Source organism: Phyllostomus hastatus, unplaced genomic scaffold (genome assembly GCF_019186645.2).
Source record: "Phyllostomus hastatus isolate PE091 unplaced genomic scaffold, TTU_PhHast_1.1 phas_contig_86, whole genome shotgun sequence".
In the NCBI taxonomy this organism is placed as follows: domain Eukaryota; kingdom Metazoa; phylum Chordata; class Mammalia; order Chiroptera; family Phyllostomidae; genus Phyllostomus; species Phyllostomus hastatus.
This window is the reverse complement of record NW_025333977.1, coordinates 93,392,855-93,419,524: the sequence shown is the minus strand read 5'-3', so window position 1 is coordinate 93,419,524 and position 26,670 is coordinate 93,392,855. Positions and strand designations below refer to the sequence as shown.

General features: G+C 34.2%; 1 protein-coding gene across 1 annotated transcript in view; it reads left to right on the top strand.

Annotated features, from left to right (window-relative positions):
• The window catches only part of FYTTD1 (forty-two-three domain containing 1), a 30,655-nt gene extending 4,265 nt beyond the window's left edge, over positions 1–26,390 (top strand). The window contains exons 2-9 of the mRNA XM_045851667.1: positions 745–873; positions 12,286–12,434; positions 16,492–16,604; positions 18,787–18,883; positions 19,287–19,348; positions 21,025–21,099; positions 22,144–22,270; positions 23,962–26,390. Coding sequence (XP_045707623.1) covers positions 745–873; positions 12,286–12,434; positions 16,492–16,604; positions 18,787–18,883; positions 19,287–19,348; positions 21,025–21,099; positions 22,144–22,270; positions 23,962–24,060 — 851 coding nt within the window. The 3' untranslated portion in view covers positions 24,061–26,390. The remainder of the gene's footprint in view (positions 1–744; positions 874–12,285; positions 12,435–16,491; positions 16,605–18,786; positions 18,884–19,286; positions 19,349–21,024; positions 21,100–22,143; positions 22,271–23,961) is intronic.
• The last annotated feature ends 280 nt before the right edge of the window (positions 26,391–26,670 follow it).

Below are 26,670 nucleotides of genomic sequence, written 5' to 3'. Positions count from 1 at the left end.
TTATTTTGGGGCACTTTGAAAGTGTTTTGGGAACTAATGAGGCTTAGAGAGAGCAGTGTAAAAGAAAAACAAGCTAACCCTGAATTACTTTGCTAGAGGAGCAGAAACCAAGAGTATTTTCTCTCAGCACTATATCTTTATAATGGTATTTATATAATTTATATTTGCTGTTTACATGTCTGTTTCTATCGGTAGTTTTAAACTTACTGAGAGAGATCATATTTATTTTTGTTTCTACTATAGAATAGTCTGCCACATATATTTATTGCACATAGTATATACTTAATAAATGCTGAATTGAAATGAATGTATAAATCTAGTTTTTTAATGGGTTGATATTTTTCTGATTGCTTGTGAATTTATTGAAAGTTGGTTATCTTTAAAAACTGGAGAGTTCTGTGTTTATGGAAAAAAGTATTAGTAATCTTTTATAAATAGGCTTTCACTTATTTACATTAATCAGGGAAAGAAATACAATACTATGGATAACCAACATCTTCATTAATTGGTAGGTCTCTTCTTTGGACTTCTGATTTGAACATGTCCTATGAAACCTTTCTTTAATGGTTCAAGTGCATTGGTTGATTTGAACTTTTATCTTGTCATTATTACCCTCTTATGGTAGTGCTTTCAAAGTAGAAAAGTTAGGGACATGGAAATCTATCAACTAGAAAATGAGACTCAAGTATTTGAGTCATTAAGCTAAAATGAAAATAAATAATCATTGAATTTCCTCTGTCACAGATGATATCATCAAATTGAATCGAAAGGAAGGAAAGAAACAGAATTTCCCACGACTAAATAGAAGACTCCAGCAAAGTGGTGCTCGGCAATTCAGGATGAGAGTACGATGGGGAATCCAACAAAGTTCTGGTAAGTTTTGCAAGTAAGGCTAAAGAGCTGTTATTTTGGGGTTAGTAGTATACTACTTTTGGTATGTACTTAAAATATGGAGGAAATATATCAGTACCTTTTGTTTGGGATTTGTATTTACTGTCAAGTTTTTTAATCTTAAAATCTGGTAAAAATTTAAGTTGTCTTAAATTTTTCTAAGCCTCAGTATAGAAATAGTCTAAAGTATGTGCAAGTTACCAGGTCTGCCCAGAAAAAGTCCAGCTACTGTTAATATAATGAGAACAGTTTGTGTGACATTGATATAACCTGGCAGCTGAGGAGAGTGTACTGGAATGGGCATGCGTGACCAGTGACAACATCACTGTACTAGCCAGTGGGGGCAGTAGACGCTGTTGAGTGAGCATCTGTACTGTGTGGCTGTCACATTCAAAATGAGCGAGTAGAACAACAAATCTGCACCAAATTTTGCATTAAGCATGAACATTCCTCCATGGAAACTATTCAGATGATTCCAAAGGCTGCAGCTATGGGCAGCTGGTGATTGGCAGATTCATTATGACAACACACTTGCTCATGCATCACATCTCATGCAGAATTTTTTGGTGAAACATCAAATCACTCAGGTGACTCAGTTCCCCTACAGCCCAGATTTGACACTCTGGGACTTCTGTCTTTTCCCGAGACTAAAATCACCTTTGAAAGGAAAGTGATTTCAGACCATTGATGAGATTCAGTAAAATATGATGGGGCAGCTGGTGGTGATTGGGAGAAGTGTGTAAGGTCCCAAGGTGCCTACTTTGAAGGGGACTGAGGCATCATTGTTCTGTGTACAGTGTTTCTTGTATCTTGTATCTGGTCTAGTAAATGTCTGTTTTTCATATTACGTGGCTGGATACCTTCTAGGCAGACATTGTATAAAGTATGAACATAATATGTAAAGGATTTTACATATCATGAGGTCTTCTTATATGATCCTTCAACAGTATTTTGTGTGGATGACTATATAACTCCAGCTTAAATGCATTCAGTGACAAAGCATACCACCTTGTTAGAGTTCTTTCATTATTGGTGATAGCTCTGTTTACTAGAAAATTCTCTTGAATTAAATCATGCCTACCTGTGTATCCTACAGTTATAAGAAGCAAACTCCCTTTTCTATATGAAAACCTTCCAAGTATATGCAGACTACTGTTCTGCATAGAAAATGGCTTCTGGACTCTTTATCCTTTCATCTGGAACTTTTAGGATTAGTTAAATCCTCCAAAGGTGACACTCAGAATGGAATGCTTTAGATGTGATCTAATGATTTTGGAACTCTACATATACAGTTATTTTTGGTAATCAGGAAGTTTATTTACTTTTAACCATCTTGTTCCAAAATGGATTTAAGGCAGCAACTGAACACTTAATTATATATGATTCATTAACATTTTTAGCAGTTATATCAGCATTTTAGAATAAAACTTGTTCAAAATTTTAAAACTCTATGTCTTTTTTACATACATTAAAAAATGTTTGATAAACTATTTCCTAAATGGATTTTTATCTTACACATTGAAAAACATAAAAAATAATCTCCACTGAGTCAAATACAACTAGTTCTATGATTAACAGCTAACATGAGAACATATTCTCAAAATATATGTATTTTTTATAAATAGGGTGTATAGCTAAGATTAGACCTGAAAGAAAAAATTTATTTTTCTCTAATTTCTTTTTTTATTTTTTAATATATTTTACTGATTATACTATTACATTTATCTGATTACCCCCTTTCATTCCCCTCCATCCTCTCTCCCACCTACATTTCCCCCCTTTAGTTCATGTCCATGTGTCATAAGTTCTTTAGCTTCTACATTTCCCATACTATTCTTGCCCTCCCCCTGTCTATTTTCTCCCTACCATCTATGCTACTTATTCTCCATATCTTTTCCCTCTCTCTCCTCCTCCCACTCCCTTGTTGCTAACCCTCCATGTGATCTCCATTTCTGTGGTTCTGTTCCTGTTCTAGTTGTTTGCTTAGTTTGTTTTTTGTTTTTGTTTTTTTAGGTGTGGTTGTTAATAATTGTGAGTTTGCTGTCATTTTACTGTACATATTTTTCGTCTTCTTTTTCTTAGATAAGTCCCTTTAACATTTCATATAATAAGGGCTTGGTGATGATGAACTCCTTTAACTTGACCTTATCTGAGAAGCACTTTATCTGCTCTTCCATTCTAAATGAAAGCTTTGCTGCATAGAGCAATCTTGGATGTAGGTCTTTGCCTTTCATGACTTGGAATACTTTCCTGCCCCTTCTTCCCTGCAAGATCTCTTTTGAGAAATCAGCTGACAGTCTGAATGGGAACTCCTTTGTAGGTAACTGTCTCCTTATCTTTTGCTGCTTCTAGGATTCTCTCCTTCGTTTTAATCTTGGGTAATCTAATTATGATGTGCCTTGGTGTGTTCCTCCTTGGGTCCCACTTGTTTGGGACTCTCTGGACTTCCTGGAAGTCTATTTCCTTTGCCAGCTTGGGGAAGTTCTCCTTTATTATTTGTTCAAATACCTTTTCTACTTGTTGCTCTTTCTCTTCCCCTCTGGTACCCCTATAATTCAGATGTTGGAATGTTTAAGATGTCCTGGAGGTTCCTAAGCTTCTCATTTTTTGAATTCTTGTTTCTTCATTCTTTTCTGTTTGGTTGTTTGTTTCTTCCTTCTGGTCCACTCCATCTATTTGAGTCCCAGTTTTATTTCCATCACTATTGATTCCCTGTGCATTTTCCTTCATTTGACTTAGTGTGGCTTTTATTTTTTCATCTAATTTGCAACCAAATTCAACCAGTTCTGTGAGCATCCTGATCACCAGTGCTTTGAACTGTGTATCTGATAGGTTGGCTATCTCTTTGTTGCCTAGTTGTATTTGCTTTGGAGCTTTGATCTGTTCTTCCGTTTGGGCCATGGTTTGTTTGTTTTTTTGTTTTGTCTTGTCTTGTCATGCCTGTTACGTATGAGGGGAGGAGCCCTAGGTGTTCACCAGGCAGGTCAACCTTGGGTTGTGACGCCCTATGTGGTGGCAGGATTTGAGAGGGAACCATGGCACTTGCTCCTCTCTCTGTCGGATTTCAGTTCCTTCTGCTGCTTCCCCCACGCAAACTGGGTCTTTCTGGTGCTAATTCCCGTGTGGGTGGGCTTGTGCATGCTCTAGGACCCTGTGGGTCTCTCCAACAAACTCCTGTGAGGCTGGGAGTCTCTCCCTGTGCCTCAGCCCCCACTGGTGTTTTCAATAGGTGCCTGGAGGCTCTATTTCCCAGCACTGGGACCCTGGGTTGTGCGCAGTGCCTTGCTTCACAATTGTCGCCTTGCTGGGTCTGCCTGTTGCCACCCCATGCCTGGGATCTGCCAGCTGCTGCCTGCATGCCCAGGATCCACCCGCTGCGGCCTTGTGTACCCAGGATGCCTTACATGCCTGGTCCCACTGCTCTTTGTGCCTCGACCCCTCTCTACCCAGCTCTCTGACTCCGCCCCTCCTACCTGTCTGGATGAACATGTCTATTTTAACTCCTTGGTTGTCTGACTTCCATACAGTTCAATTTTCTGCCAGTTCTGGTTGTTATTCTGTTTCTAAATTGTTGTTGTCCCTCTCTTGGTTTTGCGTGGAGGCACAGTGTGTCTACCTATGCCTCCATGTTGGCCGGAAGTCCCCTCTAATAATTTCTTGAACAGCTGAACCCAAGTGAGTAAGTTTTATGACTGGTATTTAGCTATAGCAAATTAATATTTAGTTCTATTAATTTATATTTAAAGATTTTAAAATGGATATTACTTATAGTACACCATATTTTAGATATAACTTGTTTTAAAATAATTTTAGAGTTCATAGAAGCCAGAAATATAGTAATTTATGCTAACCATTTGTTAAGTACCCTATTTTTCGGACTACAAGATGTACATCCCCCCAAATTGGAGGAAAATGGGGGTACATCTTATAGTCCAAATGTAGCTTTATATTTACTTTGGTGAAATATGTTATATATGTTATTAAATATTTTACCACATTTTTTGCTTCAAATTTTTTTTCCTATTGTCCTCTAAAATCTATGTGTATCTTATGGTCTGAAAAATACGGTACCTGATAAATACGAACTGACCAGGAGTTCAGGATATGTAAAGGTGCAGACTTTTACTTTAAGGGATTTTTGCTGAGATAAGGTAGAAAATATTGACTTGAGAAATGTCATAAGAGAAATTCTGACATAGGACTTTAGGTAGAGATTTTTATACTAACAAGATCAGTGGTGATTGAATGGATAAAATTAAATAGGATTTGGTCCATAAAGGATCAGAAAAAGTTTTCCTTTTAACAGTAGATTATGATCTGAATCTAGAGATAAATGATATCTAGGGGCAGCTTAGAATCTTATAAGATTGAAATTGTGCTTGTATGTTCTCCACTTGTATGTGACAGTGCCTAAAATAGAGCAGCTGCTGCTGTCACTGAATGTGTAGAAAGATATGGGATTGTCTTAAGCCCTGATTGGTTAGCAGAAGTTCAGGTTTCCACATTGTAATGTCACTGAGGATATTAGCTTGAAGTAAGAGCACAAATAGGACAGGGAGCCCTTGGCATATACTCAATAAATTATTTTTGATGGCTGAACAAATAAGTGAGTAAAGGCTTCCTAATTGTGCCCAAAATATAATTTAGTCACTCATTTAGGTACTGGCTGGTACAAACAACCTAAATACACTTGAGTGGTGGAATACTATACAGCCATAGTTCTCAAAGTGTTATCCAGGGACCCTAGGGAATCCCCAAGACTTGAGAGGTCAAAACTGTTTTTATAAGCCATTAATTGTATTTTCACTCTTACAAGTCTTGTAAATGTACAGTGGACTTTTACAGAATTTACATTATGTGTGGTAATTAAAACAGATTGAATGCAGAAACAGTCTGAATTTAGCTATCTTTTGTTAAGCCAAACACTAAAGAAAATGCAAACAATGCCACTCTTATTATTATTTTTTATTGTTTTGGAAAACAATTGTTTTTTATTAAAAATAAATTATTTGCTCTACATGTAATGGGTTGTTATTATTCTAATGAAATAATAGTTTTTAAATGTCATAGTGTTCATTTCTAGAATGGTAGGTCTCAATATACATAAACCCACAGAAACAAAAACTCTTTGAGGTCTTCACTAATTTTTAAGAATATAAAGAGGTCCTGAGACCAAAAAGTTTGAGATTGCTGTTTCTTTTACAGAGGTACAAGAGACAGGAATATTTGCATGTTGCTTCAGAAAAGAGTCAGTAATACAATTGCATACTCTCTGTGATAGGACATTTCCCAGAAAACCCCTCATATCTTCATGTAAGTGATGAAATTCCAGAAATTATTGGGGTAAGGGATGTGTGAAAGAAATTCATGAAGACATTAGGCTAAGGATTCAAAGGAAAGATGAAAATTCTGCCTCTAGCTCTAGCCTAGGGATTCTTTTAAAGCTCCATATGTGGCTCTCATAAATGGTTAGTGTTAAACTGCTGCTGTGGTGGAGCTGAAAGTATGAAAGGATCTTCATAGAGGTAGTAATTGAAGTAATGAGAATGAATGTACTCTGGAAAGACTGAAGAGAACTTTCTAGAGGGGCTAAATGGATAAAAACTAAAGAAACTTGCACTAAATTATGTTTTTAGTACCTCTTCATTGTGCTTTTTAGAATATAAGGCAGTTACAGAGTGTAAGAAGAGAGAGAATTGGGGCAGTATGTATATAGGTCTTTATGAAACATAACAAATGAAAGAGTGAAAAACAGTACCTTTGTTAAAACAGATATGGCTGGGCAAGTTTATTCAAAAGTAGAAGGGGAAGGGAGGGACAAAGGATGATCTAGGCTTGCCAGAAGATGGAGGAGAAGAACTCACCTATGAGAAAGAAAAAGTAGTGGAAAGATTAATGAGTGTGGGAACAATGACTGTAACAGTCAGAAATAGAAGGTAACCAGGAACAGAATTCTGTCCCATACTATTCTCCTTTCAATCAGTTTTATTCTTGTTGATGAGACTTTCTCATTAATCTTTTTCATCTGAGTTTAAAACTTGGGTATAATAATGGGTTCCTCCTCTCTTTAATCTTTCTTTTTGTTCCACTAATTCATTTTTTTTTTTTTGGAATACAGTACTTTCACATTTCTTTGTTCCTCTTGCAGTCCTTTATCATTGTCATGTTTGAGTACTGCAATAGCTTCTGAAATGGTCTCACAGCTTTCTCCCTCCCCCCTCTTCTATTCAGTCTCAGATATTCCTTCTAGACTGATATAATCTGATCATGAATTCTGTGACCCCTCATTCCTAGTCAGGTGTAATTTTTATCTCTACATAAAACCCTCTGATTTGAGCCCACCACATTCATTCACTTATCCTTTTCCCTAGACTGCCTCTTCCCTCAATATGCTGTAGTTGCCCATATCTTTGTACTTGTCACTTCATGTCTATATACCTATTCAAATTTTGTAGTATCTAGCTTTGAGGCCACTTTTTCTATAATGTTTTTTTCTCTTTGGAGTTATACCATAGAATATATTCTTCCTTTTATTCTTTAGTTTTTACGTAGCAGTTTGGAAAAATCTTCAGTTTTTGGAGCCACACAAACTTGAATTTTCATTTTCTAACTATAACCTCTGGGTAGTCATTGTTCTTTGCCTCACTTTGATCACCTACAAAATTGAGCTATTAGCATCAACCTCATCAAGTTCTCATTTAGGTTAAAGTTTTCAGCACAGTGGTGCTTCATGTAATAAAAATAAAATAGCAAGTAATTGTATATTTAATTTGAATAGACATGTTCCCCCAACATGCTTAATCTTTTGGTTGCAATTCCAAAAGAAGACCACACATAGAGCAGCAATAATTTGATTTTTTAAATTTTAATTTCACCCCAGCTGGTGTAGCCCAGTGGATTGAGCACTGGCCTACAAACCAAAGGGTCACTGGTTCAATTCCCAGTTAGGGCACATGACTGGGTTGCAGGCCAGGTTCCCAGCAGGGGGCTGAGAGAGGCAACCACACATTGATGTTTCTCTCCCTTCCTTTTTCCCTCCCTTCCCCTCTCTAAAAATAACTAAATAAAATCTTAAAAAAGAATAAATTTAACTTCATTGCTTTTTTCTTTGATTATAAAAGTAGTAAGTTCAGTACCTTTAGTTCTGAGGCAGAGCACCCAAGAAAGGAACAAATCTGGAAGATCTCCCTACCAACTGAGCTGCCATGCTGAAGGAACTTACTGGGAAGCCATCTGTTGGGGTGATACAACTTAAATTCACTGGAGGGTGAGTAGGGTCAGAGTATAGTGGTGCCTGGGATGAGATCTAGAGAGATGCCTAGGGCTCAAAATTGAAGGCATCACTCACTCTCAAATTTTGTGCACTGGGCACCTCTTTTGCCTCACCATAGTCTCAGCTTATGAGGGAGGCATAATGGGTGCCATTGGGTGTCCTGTGCCACAGGAACAAGCCTTGATGTACCTCCAGAGCCCTCTACTGAGAAAGTTTAACCTGGTGCCTGCTGGTAAGAGAAATGTTCCTATAACTGAAGCAGGGCAGTATAAAGTGAATTGAGAGCTAAAAGGCCATAAATTGGTAACTAATTCAACCATCATAACATAATAAGTTTTCCTAACTTTCTTGTTGAACTCTGGTTTCAAAATAGGTAAGTTTGGGAATGAATGACATGTGAGGTCTGCCCAGAGAGTATCCAGCCACATAATAAGAAAAATAGGGACAGTTACTGAAGAAGATACAAGAAACATTGTACATGGGACAATGATAGCTCAGTCCCCTTCAAAGTAGGCACCTTGGGACCTTACACACTTCTCCCAATCGCCAGGTCATAATTTCCTGAATCTCATCGATGGTCTGAAATCTCTTCCCATTCAAAGGTGATTTTAGTTTTGGGAAAATAAAGAAGTCACAGAGTGTCAAATCTGGCCTGTAGGGGCACTGAGTCACCTGGGTGATTTGATGTTTCATCAAAAAATTCTGCATGAGATGTGATGCATGAGCAAGTATGTTGTCATGATAAATCTGCCAATCACCAGCTGCCCATAGCTGCAGCCTTTGGAATCATCTGAATAGTTTCCACAGAGGAATGTTCATGCTTAATGCAAAATTTGGTGCAGATTTGTTGCTCTACTCACTTAGCCATTTTGAATGTGGCAGCAACACAGTACAGATGCTCACTCAACAACATCTACTGCCCCCACTGACTAGCACAGTGAAGTCATCATTGTTCACGCATGCTCATTTCAGTCCACTCACATTGGCTGCCAGGTTACATCAATGTCGCACAAACTGTTCTCATTATAATAACAATGGCTGGACTTTTTCTGGGCAGACCTCATTCTCTATTATGCCCATCTTAGAGAATCTTTATACACGTTACCCCTGAGAAATCCTGTGGTAAAGAAAACTTTTAATATAGTTTGATCATGAAACTTTTCTGTTGAAAGACCTGTTAACTATCTTGCAGGTATGTAGTATTATACAGGATACTATTCTAAAGACATTCTCCTCAAAATTAGAATTATAAATGCCCAGTATCACAAATATTATTTAGCATGGCTCTCTGGAATTTCTGACTTGCATTAATAAAAGAATTTGGGGTATAATTATTAGAAGGAAGAAGACAGTATTACTTGTGGGTAATATGATTGCCACTCAGCAATCCCCAGAAAATAATTTGAAAGACTGTTAAAACTAGTAAGTGAGTTCAGTGGGATGGCTAGTTAAAAGGCAATAATTAAAACCTCAGTAGCTTTCTGTAATCCCAGGCATGACAGTATGAAAATTATTATAAGAAAAGTGATCTTTTGTGATTGACAACAAAAATACCTAATAATAAACTTAAGAAATGAGCAGGACCTATGGGAAGGAAACCTTACAGCTTTACTGAGCCAATTTAGTGGCAAAAGAAGACTTGAATAAGGGAAGAGACATACCTTGTTCCGAAATATTGTAGAATATTTTGAAAGAAGTAAATTCCTGAAAAATTAATTGTAAATTTAATGTAATTCTTTTATCAAAGCATCAAAGGAAATTAGAACTTGACCCTAGAAAACTGATTTATGAACATGATAGGTCATGAATAGAAGAATACAGATAGCCAAAAAACACATGGAAGATATTTATTCTCGCTAGTAAACTACCAAATAAGACAAAATTTTATTTATTTTTTCCAGCAAGAAAAAATTTCATTTCATTGACAAAATTCTTTTAAAACACCAAATGATAAAGGTTAAAAAGAATACTATTCAGAGTAGTCAATGATATGGAAAAAGTAGTACTTTTATGTTCCTGGAATATAAATAAATACAGTCATTCTGGAGGGGAGTGTTGTAATGTAAATCAGAAACCTTAAGAATTTGCTTTACTCTTTGATACAGCATTTCAGCCTCTGGAAATTTATATATTCAGGAAATAATCATGAATGTATAATAAAAATGTTATCTATAGTGTTACTATAATGTTTATAATAGTGTAACATTAGAAGTAACTGAAATGATTAGTATGAAATTGGTTGGATTAAGTATATGTACATTAAAAATAATGTAATAGAAGAATATGAAATACCTGAGACAATAGTAACAATATAGTGTTAACATATGAGGGGGAACCCAAAAAATACTGGAATTATCTTTTGGAGGGTGGCCCCTTGTAATACAAGCTGTCCCTGCTAGGTGAGTGTTCTAGGGACCCATGGGGCGCTGCATCAGCGTACACTAGCTGGCATTGTTGTGAGAAGCTGCATTTGGCTTCAGTGAATTTTTTTCAAGACTTTTAAAATATATATATATTTTATTTATTATGCTGTTACAGTTGTTCCTTATTTTTCTCCCCTTTATTCCCCTCCATTTCCCCCACTTTAGTTCATGTCCATGGACCATACTTATAAGTTCTTTGGCTTCTCCATTTCCCATACTATTCTTAATTTCCCCCTGTTAAAACTCTTTCAGTGCCTTTGCCCATTTCATAATGGGCAATTTACCAGCCAACCTGCCCACACCCTGCTGAGTGTTGACTAGTTTTTGACCAAAGAGCAACAATGATCCCCATACCCCACCCTCCTCCATAGTCACCTGATCTTGCCCCAAGCAATTTTGTTTTGTTTCCCAGGTGAAAAAGTCCTCAAAGGGAAATGTTTTTTGCAATGTGGAAGAAAACAAAAGGCAGAAGCACTAAATGGCATCAAAATCACAAGTTCAAGCAGGTTTCAGCAGGGGGAAAAAGTCTTGATAGGTTTATTGCACCTAATGAAGAGCACTTTGAGGGTGACTGAAGTTTAAACATGTAAGAATAAATATACAATTTTTTATAAATACTGTTTTTTTTTGTTCCCTTCTCATAGACCACAAAGTGGTTGTGCTGGAAGGTTGATTCAGTCTACCTTCTAGGCACTTAGTACTACAAAATTAGGATTTACCTCATGTGATAGTCTTGGGAGTTGGTTAAAAATGGTTGAAACTAAAAATGTTAACCCTAAAATGTACAAGTAAGGACTAGAAAGACATAGAATGTTAGTAGTGATTATCTCTAGGTGGTAGAATAATGGGTAATGTAAATTTATGTTTCTAAGTGTTCTGCAGTGAGCCTATTTATTTTTCACAATTAGAAAAAAAGTAAATAAGATACATAATGGAAAAGCAAAGTCAGTAATATCCCACACCACAGAGATTAAAATATCTTCATTGGGTGTGGGGATTACCTGAGGGAGTGGGGGGTGCTGGGTGGAGGTGGGGGAAAAGGGGAGAAACTGGGACAACTGTAATAGCATAATCAATATAATATAATTTAAAAATAAATAAAATATGTCCATTGGAACTCATTGGGGGATTTAGCAAAAACAGTTTGAATATAGTAGGACTGAAAATAAAGAAGCCCGATTGCAATATAGTAAGTAAATAGGAAATAAAGATAGTGATTCCACTCTAGATCAGTACCATCAATAGAAATTAAAGTGTGAGCCATATATTAATAATATATTTTATTTAATCCAATGTATCCAAAATATCATTGTAACATATAATATAAAATTATTTATGGAATATACATTTCTTTTGTTACATCTCATTTTAGACTAGTCATTTTTCAAGTACTCAGTACCCACATGTGGTTAGTGGCCAAAACATTGCACAGGGAAAGTTGAGACTTCCCTGTTAAGAAAGTAATGCCAAAGAGAGAGGGATAGCTAGAGGTGAAATGTGAGAATCTTCTAGTCCTTTGTAGTTTATTACTGCAAGAGAACCCTTTCCAGTGCAAGTTACTGCCTCATTAAAAATGAGATATTTTATGCAATTCATAAGAAATATATAAAAATAATACTATAAAATATCTTGTCACATGTGTACCCCTCAGTTGCATTCTTAGATTGATATTTTTTTCTTCTTTTTTTTTCCCTACAGGTTTTGGTAAGAATAGTCTGAGTCGTAGAGGAAGAATAATGCCTGGCAAGAGACGTCCTTATGGAGTTGTCACTGGCCTTGCAGCTAGGAAAACAACTGGAATTCGAAAAGGGATGAGTCCTATGAATCGGCCACCTCTAAGTGACAAGGTAGGATGATGACTTAATTTTGGGTAAGATACTCTTGTCCTGTATTTGTACTAATTTGTGAATGACCTTGAGAGAGCATTTTGAGTATTTTCATTTTTTTACATAGTATTTTCATTGTTTTTACATAATTATGTCATTAACTAAATGAGATTTTAAAAATCATTGTTATTCATGAGTACTGCCTAAATTTCCACATTCTTAAACAATATAAAAATTTTTATAGGTTCCTGATTTTCCACATGCACGTGCACACTTTTGTGTGTGTTGTGTGTTTGTGAGAGAGATTTTTAACAGGTTATTGAGGTATAATTTTATACTACAAGATGTATTTGTTTTAAGCATACATTCAATAAATTTTAAATAATTTACCATTATACAATCATCACAACGATCTAATTTTAGAACATTGCTATCACTCTAAAAAGAAATCTTATGTCCATTCACAGTTACATCTCATTATCTGCCCTGGGAAACCACTAACCTACTTTTTGTACATTTTCTGTAAATTTGTCTTTTCTGCACATTTTACATAAATTGAATCATACAATAATATTTGGTCAGGTATTTAGACAACTTTTTTTGAGGTTCATCACGTTGAAGCGTGTACCAATATTTTATTCTTTTTTGTTACTGAATAATTTTTCATAGTATATCCATTATATAGATATACTATGTTTTGTTTATCCATTCACTAATTGATAGACAGTTTAGTTGTTTTTACTTTTTAGGCATTATAAATAATGTTTCTATGAACATTTCATTTCTCTTGGGTAGAAAACTGTCCCCTCATTGATATTTTTTTAATTAGAATTACAATGATTTACCTACCATAAGTTAACTACTTCTCAAATTTTAACTGGTTTTACTTACATCTCAATGAGTCATTTTTGATTTAGCTAAAGCATTCCCTAAAATAGTTTCAGAAATGGTTTTTCTTCTATTTCTTGTTTAGTAGGTCTGGTCCACCAAGGAATTTAATGTTCTGTTCTTCTATTTTTAATCTTTGTGGTTTCTCTGATTATGAAAATAGTACATACTTGTAAAAAATTTCAGAACATTTATTCCTTAAATTATCTTAAGTGTGTGTATTCTGGTTAAGAACCACAACTGTTTTACATCTCTTCCTTTACTTCAATTCTGCCACCAACAACAGATGTTCTTTCCTCTAAAACTTGATCACAGATCTTGAAATTAAAAAAAAAAAAATCATAATATATGGATACTGGAAGGGAGTTTGGGTTTAACTGCTAATTAATTACTTGCTCTAGTAAAACTTTTAAGTTACCATATGTGGTAGTCTTTTGAGTTGTGTGAAAATCAAAAATGTTAAATTATAGAATGCTAACAATGTTCTGGATTATAAAGTCTGTATATTCAAAGTTTGTATGATTTTTTTGGCAAAGATATGGTTTGAAATTTGCTGTTTCTTTTAAAAACCCTTTTCTCAACCTGAATATAGATTAATAGTCTGATTAGAGTACAATATAGCAATTGTGAAGCAGATTGTTTTTCAGAGTGTAGAAAATGTCTATTTACATATGAATAACTCACACCGTCCCTTTCCTTTCTTTACATAAGTCACCTAAATAACTTAATTGGCTTTGAATTGCTATATGTACTTCAAAATTTTACACTTTAAAAAAGTTCTAATTAGATTTGTTATTTTGTCTCTTCCTTGTAATTTATAAACTATATAGATTTTATTTCAATAGAAACAGGTTTTTCTTACCTATGAAGTGAATAACTAAGTGGAAAAGATTATGTACTCATTTACATTACTATTAAATACTACTAATGTAAATAGAGTGAATAGCTGTGCTAAGAAGGGAATGGTTGTCTCTAAGAATTAATTTTGTTTTGGTTAGAGAAAGTCAACTTAAAATATCTACCAAGAAGTAAAGTTATATATAAGTTATTCAAGGATTTTGATAGTATTGATTTAGAATTTCCCCAAACTGTGGGTATGTTATGTTTTATAGAACTTTTAACTTGCTTCTGATAATACTAAACCCTTTGGTACTTCTGTGAAGTTAAAAAAAAAAGTTGTTGCTGTGTATATGTATATGTGTTTATACACGTAAAACACATAGATGTTATTTTCTACTAACAGGTAGTTTTAATCATTTGTCTGTTTAGACAGTTAAAAATAAGCACCTTATCTCCATACTATCGAATTCTCTTCAGCAATAAAAAAGGAATAAATGTTAATACACAAAACAGCAAGGATATATCTGAACATCCTGTTAAGCAAAAGAAGTCAAACACAGAGACTAGGTATTATATGATTCTATTTACAGTAAATCCTCACTTAACGTTGAGGATGGATTCTTTAGCTTTAAGCGCAAAGCTTACATTTTAAGCCATAGGCTAAGTGGTATAAATCTGATGGCATCTCATCAACATTTAACGAAATGACATTGAACAAAGAGACTTTATTCGAGGACCTGCTGTATTTGAAATTGTAGAAAAGGAGAAACTATAGATCAATCACTGCTCAGGATAGGAGTCTGGTGAGGAAAGGCAGTTGACAGCAGAGGAACACAAGGAAACATTTTAGAGTGAGGACACTGTTCCATGTCTTGGTTATGGTGTGGTTACATGATTATATGTAATTATCCAAACTTATTAAGCTGTACACTTAAAATTTTATTGTATGTTAAGTAATACCTTAATTCAATTAACAATAAAAATAAATACCTTAATTTCTTTTCCTCAAGGAATAATATTTTTATATCAAAATTATTGTGAAAGAACACTATTTGGATTTGGCCTGAATCAGTGCTTCCCAAATAGCTATTTTTTTGGATTGCAAATAAATGCTTGTTGCCTTTCAAAAAAAATTATATATGTATACATGCACATACACACAAACTTATTTCTAGGTATACGTTTATATATATACACAAACATTGAATCCATGGAACACAAATTCATTATATATCAATGGATTTCTAAGTTCTTTTCCATGTATTTATCATTTAACTAATGTTGACTGAGTACCCACTACGTGCTAGACGCAAGGGATTCTGCAATAATTCAATAGGAAAATCCCTGTCCTCGTGGAGAACACATATAAACATTAAATAAATTATCACACAAATAACTAAATTATTATAATATGGCAGGTGCTTTGAAGGAAAATAACATGACAACAGCATTATAGAAAGAGCTTTCACATTTATCTATGAAAAGGTTCGTGGTGGCGTTATTAAAGACAAAATACAAAGCTTGAACTGGGCCATTAGTCTGATTTCATAGCATTTCTCTTGTACTCTTGATAATTCTTTATCTCTGTTTTTATATTTATTTCTTTGCCAAATGTTCATGAAAATGAAGACTTTCATAATTTTTGCAGTTTTTAGTCTATCTGATATTTATGAAGTAGTTTACATATGCTTAAAATACAAGGGAATTCGGATTAAGATATGGCTCTTATTGTTAAGGACTTTTAAAAAGACCTCATGGAAAATAGAGAAACCTGAATTAGGCTTTAGTGACAGATTGAATTTACATATATGGAGGGAGAAGAAGTGGACATTTCATGAGCTTATTTTCTGTGGCATTGAATATTCTTGATTTTTTTCCTCTGTAACCATTTCCACTCAGTTTTTTGTTCTATTAAAACCTCTTTTTTCTCTTTCACACATTTGTTTTGGAACTTGCCCCTCTTACCCTTTACTTGATGTAAAAAAACATGTTTGTAAAAATGATTCCCTAATTTACATCTCGGGCCTTCATTCTCTCTTGAGCTCCAGGCCTATATATCTCCATCATCTGTACATGTCCCAGAGCACTTCGAACTGAACAGAGCCAAAATAGAAAAAAATAATTTTTTGGTCCAAATTCTCCTTTAATTGCAAGTATTTTGAGTGTAATGTGATTGTCTCTACAGTCACTTAGACTGGAAATATTCAAATCATTTTAGCCTGTCTCTTTCTGAAACCTGCACATCTAAAGCAGGGGTCAGTCCCTGTCCATTCTGCCTCAGAAATGCTTACTGTAATAAGGTATATAGCAAAAAACAATCTGATTAACATAGTTTCTTGCTTTCTGAAAGAATATAGAACGATATTTTCCAGCGTTAAAAAGGAAGGCAAACCTTTTGAGACAGAATGAAGTTCAGAGAAAACCAGTTGCAGTTCTCAAGAGACCTAACCAGTTAAATAGAAAGTAAGTACTCAGATATAACAATAATATGTTACCCTGCATAACTAAAGATATACTTCTTGCCTAAGTGTTCAAAGGAATGGATTTTCAGTGATTCTTATAGTTATCTGGTCATTTTCAAGACATATATATTAGGGATGTCTGTCTGATCATCCAGCATGTAAGTATTTACAAATAATTTTTCATATTTCGTAGACCCACTGTTATTGATGAATTTAACTAATTACAAACTTTTAAAAAATATCACTCTGCTGCTTTTACCTCTCTTGAGATATAGAATATAATTGCAAAAGGTGACTGTTTTCATAAAAATACCTCAGTCAGAATTGTTCAAAATTGGGAATTCTGAAAGCTAAATTTGTTATTCAGTCTTAAGGGCTCTTAATAGAACAATGTATGTTATTTATGGAAAAAGCAAACTAGAAACCCTGGCTGTCGTAGCTCAGTGGATTGAGTGCGGGCTGCGAACCAAAGTGTCGCAGGTTCGATTCCCAGTCAGGGCACATGCCTGGGTTGCAGGCCACAGGCCCCCAGCAACTGCACATTGATGTTTCTCTCTCTCCTTCTCCCTCTCTTCCCTCTCTAAAAGTAAATAAATAAAATCTTAAAAAAGAAAAAGAAAAAGGAAACTAGAAAGAATGCTGTATTAATGCTTCTTAAGCTGAGATAATTTTTTTTTAATATTCTATTTATTTATTTTTTAGAGAGGGAAGGGAGGGAGATAGAGAGAGAGAGAGAAACATCAATGTGTGGTTGCTGGGGGTTATGGCCTGCAACCCAGGAAGGTACCCTGGCTGGGAATCGAACCTGGGACACTTTGGTTCCCAGCCCGCGCTCAATCCACTGAGCTACGCCAGCCAGGGCTGATAATTTTTATATTAAGTTAAGAAAACCTAGAAAATTATGACTTATTCTTATGGTATTCTGGTCTTTGTAAGGATAAAGTGGGCACAAAGGAAGTTGACAAGCTGTGAAGTTTCCTTATTTCAGTTTCAAATACTATTTATTCATCTTTTATAGATGATCATTTAAAACAAAAAAAAACTCTGAAATAAAGTCTTCGTAAAAATAGAATGGCTGCAATTGCCGTTTTATTTAAATATTATCTCTTTCTCTTTTGAAAATTATTTTTTAAAGGTTTTATTATTTTTTAGAAATAGGAGAAGAGAGGGAGAGAAACATCAATGTGTGAGAGAAACATTTATCAGTTGCCTCTTGCATGCCCCCAACTAGGGACTTGGCCTACAACCCAGGCATGTGCCCTGACTGGAAATTGAACCCACAACCTTTCAGTTTGCAGGATGATGCCCAACCCACTGAGCTATACCAGTCAGGGCTGAAAGTCATTTGATATAGTACCTTTTGGAAAAGGGGAACTTCTCAAATAATAATTTGTCAATTATATGACCCATTAATGAGTCCATGTTTATTGGGCTAGCTAGGGAAATTTTGCATTTGAGCCTCTGTAAGGTTAGAGGTAATGTTAGGCAATACTTAAGCATTTGTTTATAAAAGTAAGTAAGTAGATAAATAAAAGTTTATTTTCTATATTGCCAACTTTCTGTAGAAAGTAGAAAGGAATTGCTAATGGTTGAGTCATATAATTGAGAGTAGTACATTGTTCTGGGGTGAAAGAGTGAGCTGTGGAAGATGAAAGTTTTTCTGTGATTTATGTTACTACATAAAAGTTCCCAGATGAAAAGGAAAACTGGAAAAGATTTTATTTTTCAAGATTTTTTCTTTATTTTTGGTTTCCAGCCAGTTTGATTATGATGTGCCTGGGTATGATTTTCTTTGTACTAATCCTGCAAATAAATCTTTATTTACATCTTCCACCAAATTTAAAAAATAGCATTAAAATTTTGCTTTATAAGGTCTTCAGAAGAGATCTTTTATGTTTGAATATCAGAGAGTTGAATATTTGCAAGGTAAATTAGCTCAAAATTAACCAAATTGTTCTGTAATATGCTACAGAGGGAAATACTTGTAAATCAAATCTCTATAGCTTCGTGTAAATAAGGAAATAATTCAGAGTCTTTATGTTTAGTGTACCTCACATTATCCTATGAATTTAATTAACTATTTTTGTGTATTGTTTTCTCAGGATGTTTGAAAGTTGTTAAATGGCTCAGACTATTCATGCATATGTGTGGTTTTGTTTTTGCTTTTATTTTTGTTTTTCTAGAAATAACATTCCAACCAATTATACCAGAAGTGGAAATAAATTAAGTCACCAGAAAGATACTCGTCAGGCAACTTTTCTTTTCAGAAGAGGCCTAAAGGTACAACCACCCTTGGTGATGTTTTCTTTTTACCCAAAGGATCCTAAGCATCCATTTTTAGTTTCTCAGTCATAGATAGGAATGGCTGATGGTTGAGGTTGGGGTTGGGTTTGGTTATGGAGAACATGACATTAGATTAGTTCCTCCCCCCCCCCCCCCAAACTCTCTTTTTATCCTCAATAGCAACATCTTAACAAAACCTTAACATGTTATTTAGGAATAAACCTGTTTTTACTACTTATAATGCAGAACTCCAACAAAGAGGTGTTGCCAGAATAGGCACGTGCCCCCTCCTAATATTCATACACATATCACATTGGGTTTTAAAGTTTGGAGGATTGCTCTTTGGAATTCAAATCCTCTGCTTTTTGTGGGATCCTACTGCTTTTTTTTTTCCCTTCAGGTTCAGGCCCAGGTGAACACAGAACAACTGCTAGACGATGTAGTAGCAAAGAGAACTCGTCAGTAAGTTTTAATTTGTTTTTCAAGATGTCGTTTCAAAACTCCCAGAATATTAGTGACCCAAAATACTTTGTGCCCTAGTGTAAAAGAAATTAAATGAGACCCAAAGTAAATTAACCATTGAGCCTAAAATAAATGAATCCTTTTTTTGCTCCCCTGACCCCTGCCCAAAACTTGTATTTTCATGTAGGTGTGTACAAGTTTTAGCACCAAATACCTTGCTCTGTGTTCAATTTTTTTATTGCCTAATTATTTCATTTTAATAAAATAGTCCTTTATTGTCTGTAATTGCTTCTATACAAATGAATCTGTTCAGCAAATAAATAGAAGAAAATCCAGTAGAGCTTTTAGAAAATTTGTAGTCCCTTAAAAACATTAGAATATTTTCCCTTTTCACATGTTTTATCCCCTTACCCCTACTAAGGTTTTTTGGTTTTTTTTTTTATTTAATGTTTTTTTGTCTGTTAGAATTGCACTTCCCAAGTATGAGTTACAACATTCTAATTCCATCAATATGGTTAGTTTTTCAGATTAAATTATTTAAAATTTTGGCTACTTTTTGGAAAACAAAACATACAAACCATGGTCATGGTCCAGATATGATGCCAACTAAATTGGGACATGATTTAGAGCAATTAGAGTATAAGAAAGGGAACTATTTGAACTTGATTCTAGCAATATCCTTTGGCACAGGTTCATGACAGTGGAAACAATAAGGAAGAAATGACAATCATAGCCTATTTGCTTCTACATGAACAATATTTATATAATTGTAATATAAATTGCTTGTTGTTTTGAACTCTGAGATCAACCTATGAAACAAAGCACAAATTCTTTTTTTTTTTCCCTAATTTTTTTAAGGTTATTTATTTATTTATTTTTAGAGAGGAAAGTGGGGGGAGAGAGATCAATGTGCAGTTGCTGGGGGCCGTGGCCTGCAACCCATGCATGTGCCCTGACTGGGAATCGAACCTGCGATGCTTTGGTTCGCAGCCCGCACTCAATCCACTGAGCTATGCCAGCCAGAGCTACAAAGCACAAATTCTTAATTTGGTAACAATATAGTACAAATGTCAAATTCTAACTGACATAAATATAACAGTTAGAATTCATAAAAAAAGTGGGAGAAAAGGTGGAAGGAAGGAATAGAGGCACTACTACTATTCTTTTATACTAAATGGGGAGGGGATGGTGTCAAGAGATAATACTGAAAGATACTTAAGTATATTTGAAGTTATAATGGGAGAAACATAGTGATACTGCCATCAAAACATTTAGAGTTAGGAAGGGAAACCAAAGAAGAGCGTGCTGAGCTAAATCATAATCATAGTAAGATATAGAAGCATCTTGTTTAGTCAACTAGAGGTAACCAGCAAGCAGTAAAAATAGAAAAGGTTAAAAGTACTGCCTCTAGGGAGCAAGAAGGGGAAAATAGTGGGGTGAAGGACTGTTGCTTTTCATTAAAAGCCTTTTTATATTCGATTTTTAAAATGTGTATGTTTGTTATACTGAAAAATATTTAATAAATTAAAGCATTTATTTCTTACGCCCAAGATGTTGTATTTCTGAAAAGCTAAGAAGAAGTAGTATCTACTTTGAAATGTATGTTTTTTTATGTTTAATACATTATAGGATTTATAAACTTTATTCTAAGGTAGTTTCTGGTTTTCTGAAACTAGATGGCGGACTTCCACCACAAATGGAGGAATTTTGACTGTATCCATCGATAACCCTGGAGCGGTGCAGTGTCCAGTGTAAGTCTTTTCTCTATTTTACAGAAATTATAACCTCTCAGTATATAAGATAATAGAAAAGTATTGGACTTCTGCTTGCAGTATGATGTCCAAATTAGGATAAACTGAGACAAGGATAAAGGTGATACTTGAGGTACAAAATAGAAAATAGTATAGCATAAAGTTAAAAGCAAAAGCTCCCTTGATCCCTGGTTCTATAGCCCCAAAGTCACCACTTTTAACAATTTCACCTTTTTTGATCCTCTCCTGAGGATATGTTTATTAATTTTAGAGAGAGAGAAAAAAAATCAATGTGAGAAAGAAACATCGACTGGTTGCCTCTCCTACGCATCCCAACCAGGGATCAAACCTGCAGCCTATATATGCGCTCTGACTGGGGATTGAACCCACAGCCTTTTGGTGTATGGGGCAACGCTCCAACCAACTGAGCCAACTGGCCCCAGCAACAATTTTATATTTTTATTTTAAAGTTTGATGCATGTATAACAAATAATATATAATCTATTTTTATTTAATAATAAATAAGGTAAAACTATACCTACTTGCTCCCTTCTCTTCCAGTATATTTTGAACATTTTTTTTTTAATTATCTTCCTTTAAAAGTCTTTATAGGGTGTTCTTTTATCTAGATAACCTTAATTTTGTTAACCATTCCATTATATTTATTGCATTATAAACTTTCTAAATTTATGGAGTTTTTGCTGTATCTAGTCATTTTAATGATTGAAATGAAAAGAATGTAAGATAGGTCTTTAATGAGACTTCAGAGGTTGTTTTATTTTAGTAGAAGATCAAGACTTGGAAATCAGCAGTCATTCAAAATTATTGAAAAGTTTATAGTTCTACTTAAAGAGGTATTCCATTTTAGTCTCTAAATTAGTCAATTAAGAACCATGTACTTTTTTTTGGGAACACAAATAAAATAGTTACCCTAACACATTTGAACATGTGTATAAGTCAAGATGTCTTTATGTACTGACTTATTTCTTTTTCTTCTTTTGATTATTGAGCTGGTCTAATTTCATTTTAATTTTTTTCTAATAGAACTCAGAAACCACGATTAACTCGTACTGCTGTACCCTCATTCTTGACAAAACGGGAGCCATCAGATGTAAAGAAAGTTCCTAAAGGTGTTCCCCTACAATTTGACATAAATAGTGTTGGAAAACAGGTAAATTTTCCCCCCTGTATTTCTTTGGGCCATTCACTACGAATATTTTACTTAACAAAACAAAATGATTGAATAGGATGTCCTAAGTCTCCTCAACCCTAGGAATCTACTGATCTATTTATTTTCTGTCTCTACAGATTTGCCTATTTTGGACATTTCATATGAATGGGATCATATAATATGTGCTCTTTTGTGACTGGCTTCTTTTACTTAGAATAGTATTTTCAGGGTTCACCCAAAGTGTATCAATATTTCATTTCTTTTTATTGCTGAACAATATTCTATCATATGGATTGACATATTTTATTTATCAGTTGGTAGACATTTGTATTTCCATTCTTTGGCTATTATGAATAATACATCTCAGAACATTTACAGGTTTTTATATGAATTTATGTTTTCATTTCTCCTTGGTAAATACCTAAGAATAGAATTGCTAGGTCGCCTCTAACTCAATATTTAACCTTTTGAGGAACTGCCAGACAGTTTTCCAAAGAAGTGGCTGCACTATTTTATCTTGTTACCAGCATGTATGAGGGTTCTAAATTTCTCCACATTCTCACCAACACTTGTTACTGTATATCATTTGGTTATAGCCACCCAAATGCATATGAAGTGATATAGCTTACTCTGGTTTTGATAATTTTTGTAATAATGTAGGATCTTGTGATCTTGCTAAAGTTCACTTACTATTTATAATTTTGTGGATTCCTTAGGGTTTTCTATGTAAACAATCATGTCATCATTTAGATTCATTTCCAATCTTTAAACCTTTTCTTTTTCTTCTTTATTATAATGGCTAGGACCTTTAGCACAATGCTGAATAGAAGTGGTGAGAGCATGTATTCCTGCCTTGTCCCTAGGCTTGAGGAGAAATCACTAAATGTTTCATCATTGAGTATGATGTTAGCAGTAGGTTTGTAGTAGATTCTCTATCAGATTTAGGGAATTCCTTTCTCTTCATAATTTGCTGAGAATTTTTATCATGAGTGGGTGTTAAATTTTGTTAAATGCTTTGTTTGTATATATTGACATAAAAATCTGCAGAATTGAAGATATGAAGTGCAGACAGAAATTTGACCAAATTAATTTTGCTTACTTTTACTTTATTTTGTTCTTGTTACTTTCCTTTCAGAAATGGTGAATATAATTTGATTGTGCTTTTGTTCATCAAAATGCTTTCTGTTCATCAAAAACCAGATTTTGATTTGATTTGATTTTGAATTCACAGAAATTCAAGAGCTCAGAAATTCAGGAAGATTTATTTGAAAATTTTCATAAGACTAACCAACTATACTTTTATCAGAGACATCACTAGAGTTGGTGGCAGTGTTTGCAGAGACTAAAAATAATTCAGATAGAGAAATCTTTGGGTGTATGACTTATAGGCATTATAGTATATGTGTTTTATGTAGTGAATAATGTGAGCATTATAGTACTGAGGGGAGATTCTGAGTCACACTTCCTGGTTTAAATTCTGGAGCTATACAGTAGGCAAATGAACTAACTTCTTTAAGTGTCACTAAATTCACCTGTTTTGAATGGTTTTTGTTAGAATTAGAGTTCATACACATAAATTTCAGGAAATGCTAGTTATTGTTACTATGAATTACCATTATGATCACATTGTTCCAAAGTAAATAAGGCTTACAGTCAAATTGTTAATTTTTGTTTTGTTTTACTTTCTCTAGACAGGAATGACTTTGAATGAGCGATTTGGGATCCTGAAGGAACAAAGAGCCACTCTCACATTCAGCAAAGGTGGAAGCCGCTTTGTAACTGTGGGATAGAACCCATGTTAAAGGGACTTTGAGTGATGACTCTGTTAAAAAAGTTGAATTGCTTGAAGAGTTCATCACAGAAATTCAAGAAACTGTATTTGAAAATATTCACAAGGCTAAATACTTGTATTTTTATTTTTGAATTTTTTTAAACATGTATAAATAATGCCCTGAAAGAATAACAGGGAAAATGCCTTTCTGTTCTTAAAGATTTCTTGGTTGACCCAGACAGAAGAATTTGCTATTTGACTTCTTTAGTTCCTCATACAGCAGAAAGAAGACAGAAAGACAGAAATTGATTATTTTTGTGATAGTGGTACTTAGGATCTCATCTCCTTTGCCCAGTTTTATACTTTACCATGGTAAATCTTGGTCTTCAGAAATATGAGTAGGCCCCTTGGTTGCCATCACTTATTCTTTAATAGTGTTGATATAAGAAGTGCAGTTGACTTTTCTTCACTAGTGATATTTAAAAAATTAGAATTGCACTTTTGGGTTTTAAGATTTATGGGAATATCTGAAACTTGGTTCATTTTTCAGATAGTGTTAGGTTAATGCTCCAGAGTTATAAGTCTTTAAAGTTGAAATTTTAAAAAGATATGTGACTCTAGGCATTAGTCTCAGTTTAAAAATGTTGCTGTTTGAAGGCCATAAATGCATGTTTACAAAATTATCTAATAGAGCCTTGGAGGAGAAAGTCCAATGTGAAAATCTGACAATTTGTGTAAGTAAATGAAGAAAGCATGAGGGGAAGTAGCAGGTTGAAGACAGGTTACTGAGGTGATAAACTTTAAAACCCTGGTCATAGGTATACTGTTTGAATTTAGTGTGGTCTTGAGTCTAGTGTTCACAAAGAATTCTTCAAGTGTATTTAGAAAAATTGTAATTATTAAAATGGTTTGAGTCCCTTAGATATTTTGATAGTAAAATTAATAGCCATAAAGTCCTATACTCTTCTTATTTGAAAAGTTAAACTTTATAGACATTTAAGCTTATTAAATTAAACAGTATACAGCTCCAAAAACAAAAATATACTTGAATATGTCATGAAGAAAAAAATGTGAAATGAAAATAGAGTTATGTTATAACCTTTTTTATACCTTTCACTCTGACTACTTGTATAAAGTTGAGGCATTTGTGGTGAGAAAAAGATTATTTCCTGCCACACTCTGGAGGGATGGGAAGAATTAGTCGTCAGTTGTGCCAAGCTAGTGCTAAGAGTCCTCAGATGGTTGTATACTATAAGTTACAGTATAATGCCAAAATGCAGCAAAATATCCATTTACAAGTTTGGTCATGTTGAAGCTTAACCTTTTGGTTTGCTATAATGGTAAATCCTCTTAAGTAGGTGCTAGCTTCCCTGCAGTATAATTAGCATTGATTTCTCTGTTAAGAAAAAGAAAAAAGAAGACATTAAGTTATGGCTCCTGTCTGCCTTGCATTGTATACTAGACTTCATTATTGTCTCCCATGGTTACTTGGTTTATGCTAGCCACAGAAAGCTATCAAAAACAGTTTCATGCTCCTACCAAAGAATTAAATCTGATCCTTAATATCTGGTATTTTGCCAGTAAATCTATTGATGTTGGATTACTGGAAGCTGGTCACACAATTTAAAAATAAACTCATCTCTCCTTAGGCCAAGGCCTCACTCACTGTAAAACATTTTTGCAAGTACAAATGCTTAGATATGACCCATGACCAATACATTTTAGACTGGTTTAGAATTACTGGTAGTTTATTTTAAAGCAGAGGAAAAACAACTGAGCATGAGTTTGCTGTCTTTAGAACAGTTTGTGAAAATATGGTATAAAGATGTTTTCATTTTCTTATTATTTTAAATATTTTACAGAACTGTTATTAATGTATTTTTTGAAAACATTAAAATTGCCCCAAATATTAACATTAACTACATCAAGCAACAACACAGTGTTTTTGGTATATTAAACTTTTGCTCTTCATGCATCTGTAATTTCATTTCTTTTTAATATAAAATTTTGCTTTTGTTACAACTAAATTAAAATTTTCCAGTGCTAATGTGTTATATATAAACATAAGAATATGCTTTGTTGGGGGAAAATTTTCTTTCTTGGAATGTGGTAGTAGTCATTCTTTTTTAGTTCTTAAAATTTTTTTTTCAAAAACAAGATGTAACTAAAAATTTCCTTTGCATCAAGGTGTATGCAAAACATTGATGCAGTGCATCACAAAATGAAAGTTTATATTTAATGAGGAGAGGCTTTACACTGTACTTTCCGGTGATTTTTGGAAAAGTTACGTTTAGATATATTCTGAAGCTGTTAATTTTTAACAAATAAAATGTTACAGGTCTCAAATGATTTATTCTTAGCTGTAAAGATTATGTTGTGGTTTTTAGATTGTTCTATATAACAACAAATGTTGTAGTGATTATATTTTTTATAATTTTTAGATTTGAAAAGCTACCTACCAATTAAATTGGTAAATCAAAACTGATATTGAATCCTGGTAACTGCATTTTAACATTTCATTTGTAGCCCCAACAGGAAGTAGCCAGGATGAGTTAAGATAGAAAATCAAAGGCACTGGCCCGGTAGCTTAGTTGGGTAGAGCATCATTCTGAATTGCCAAGGTTCAGAG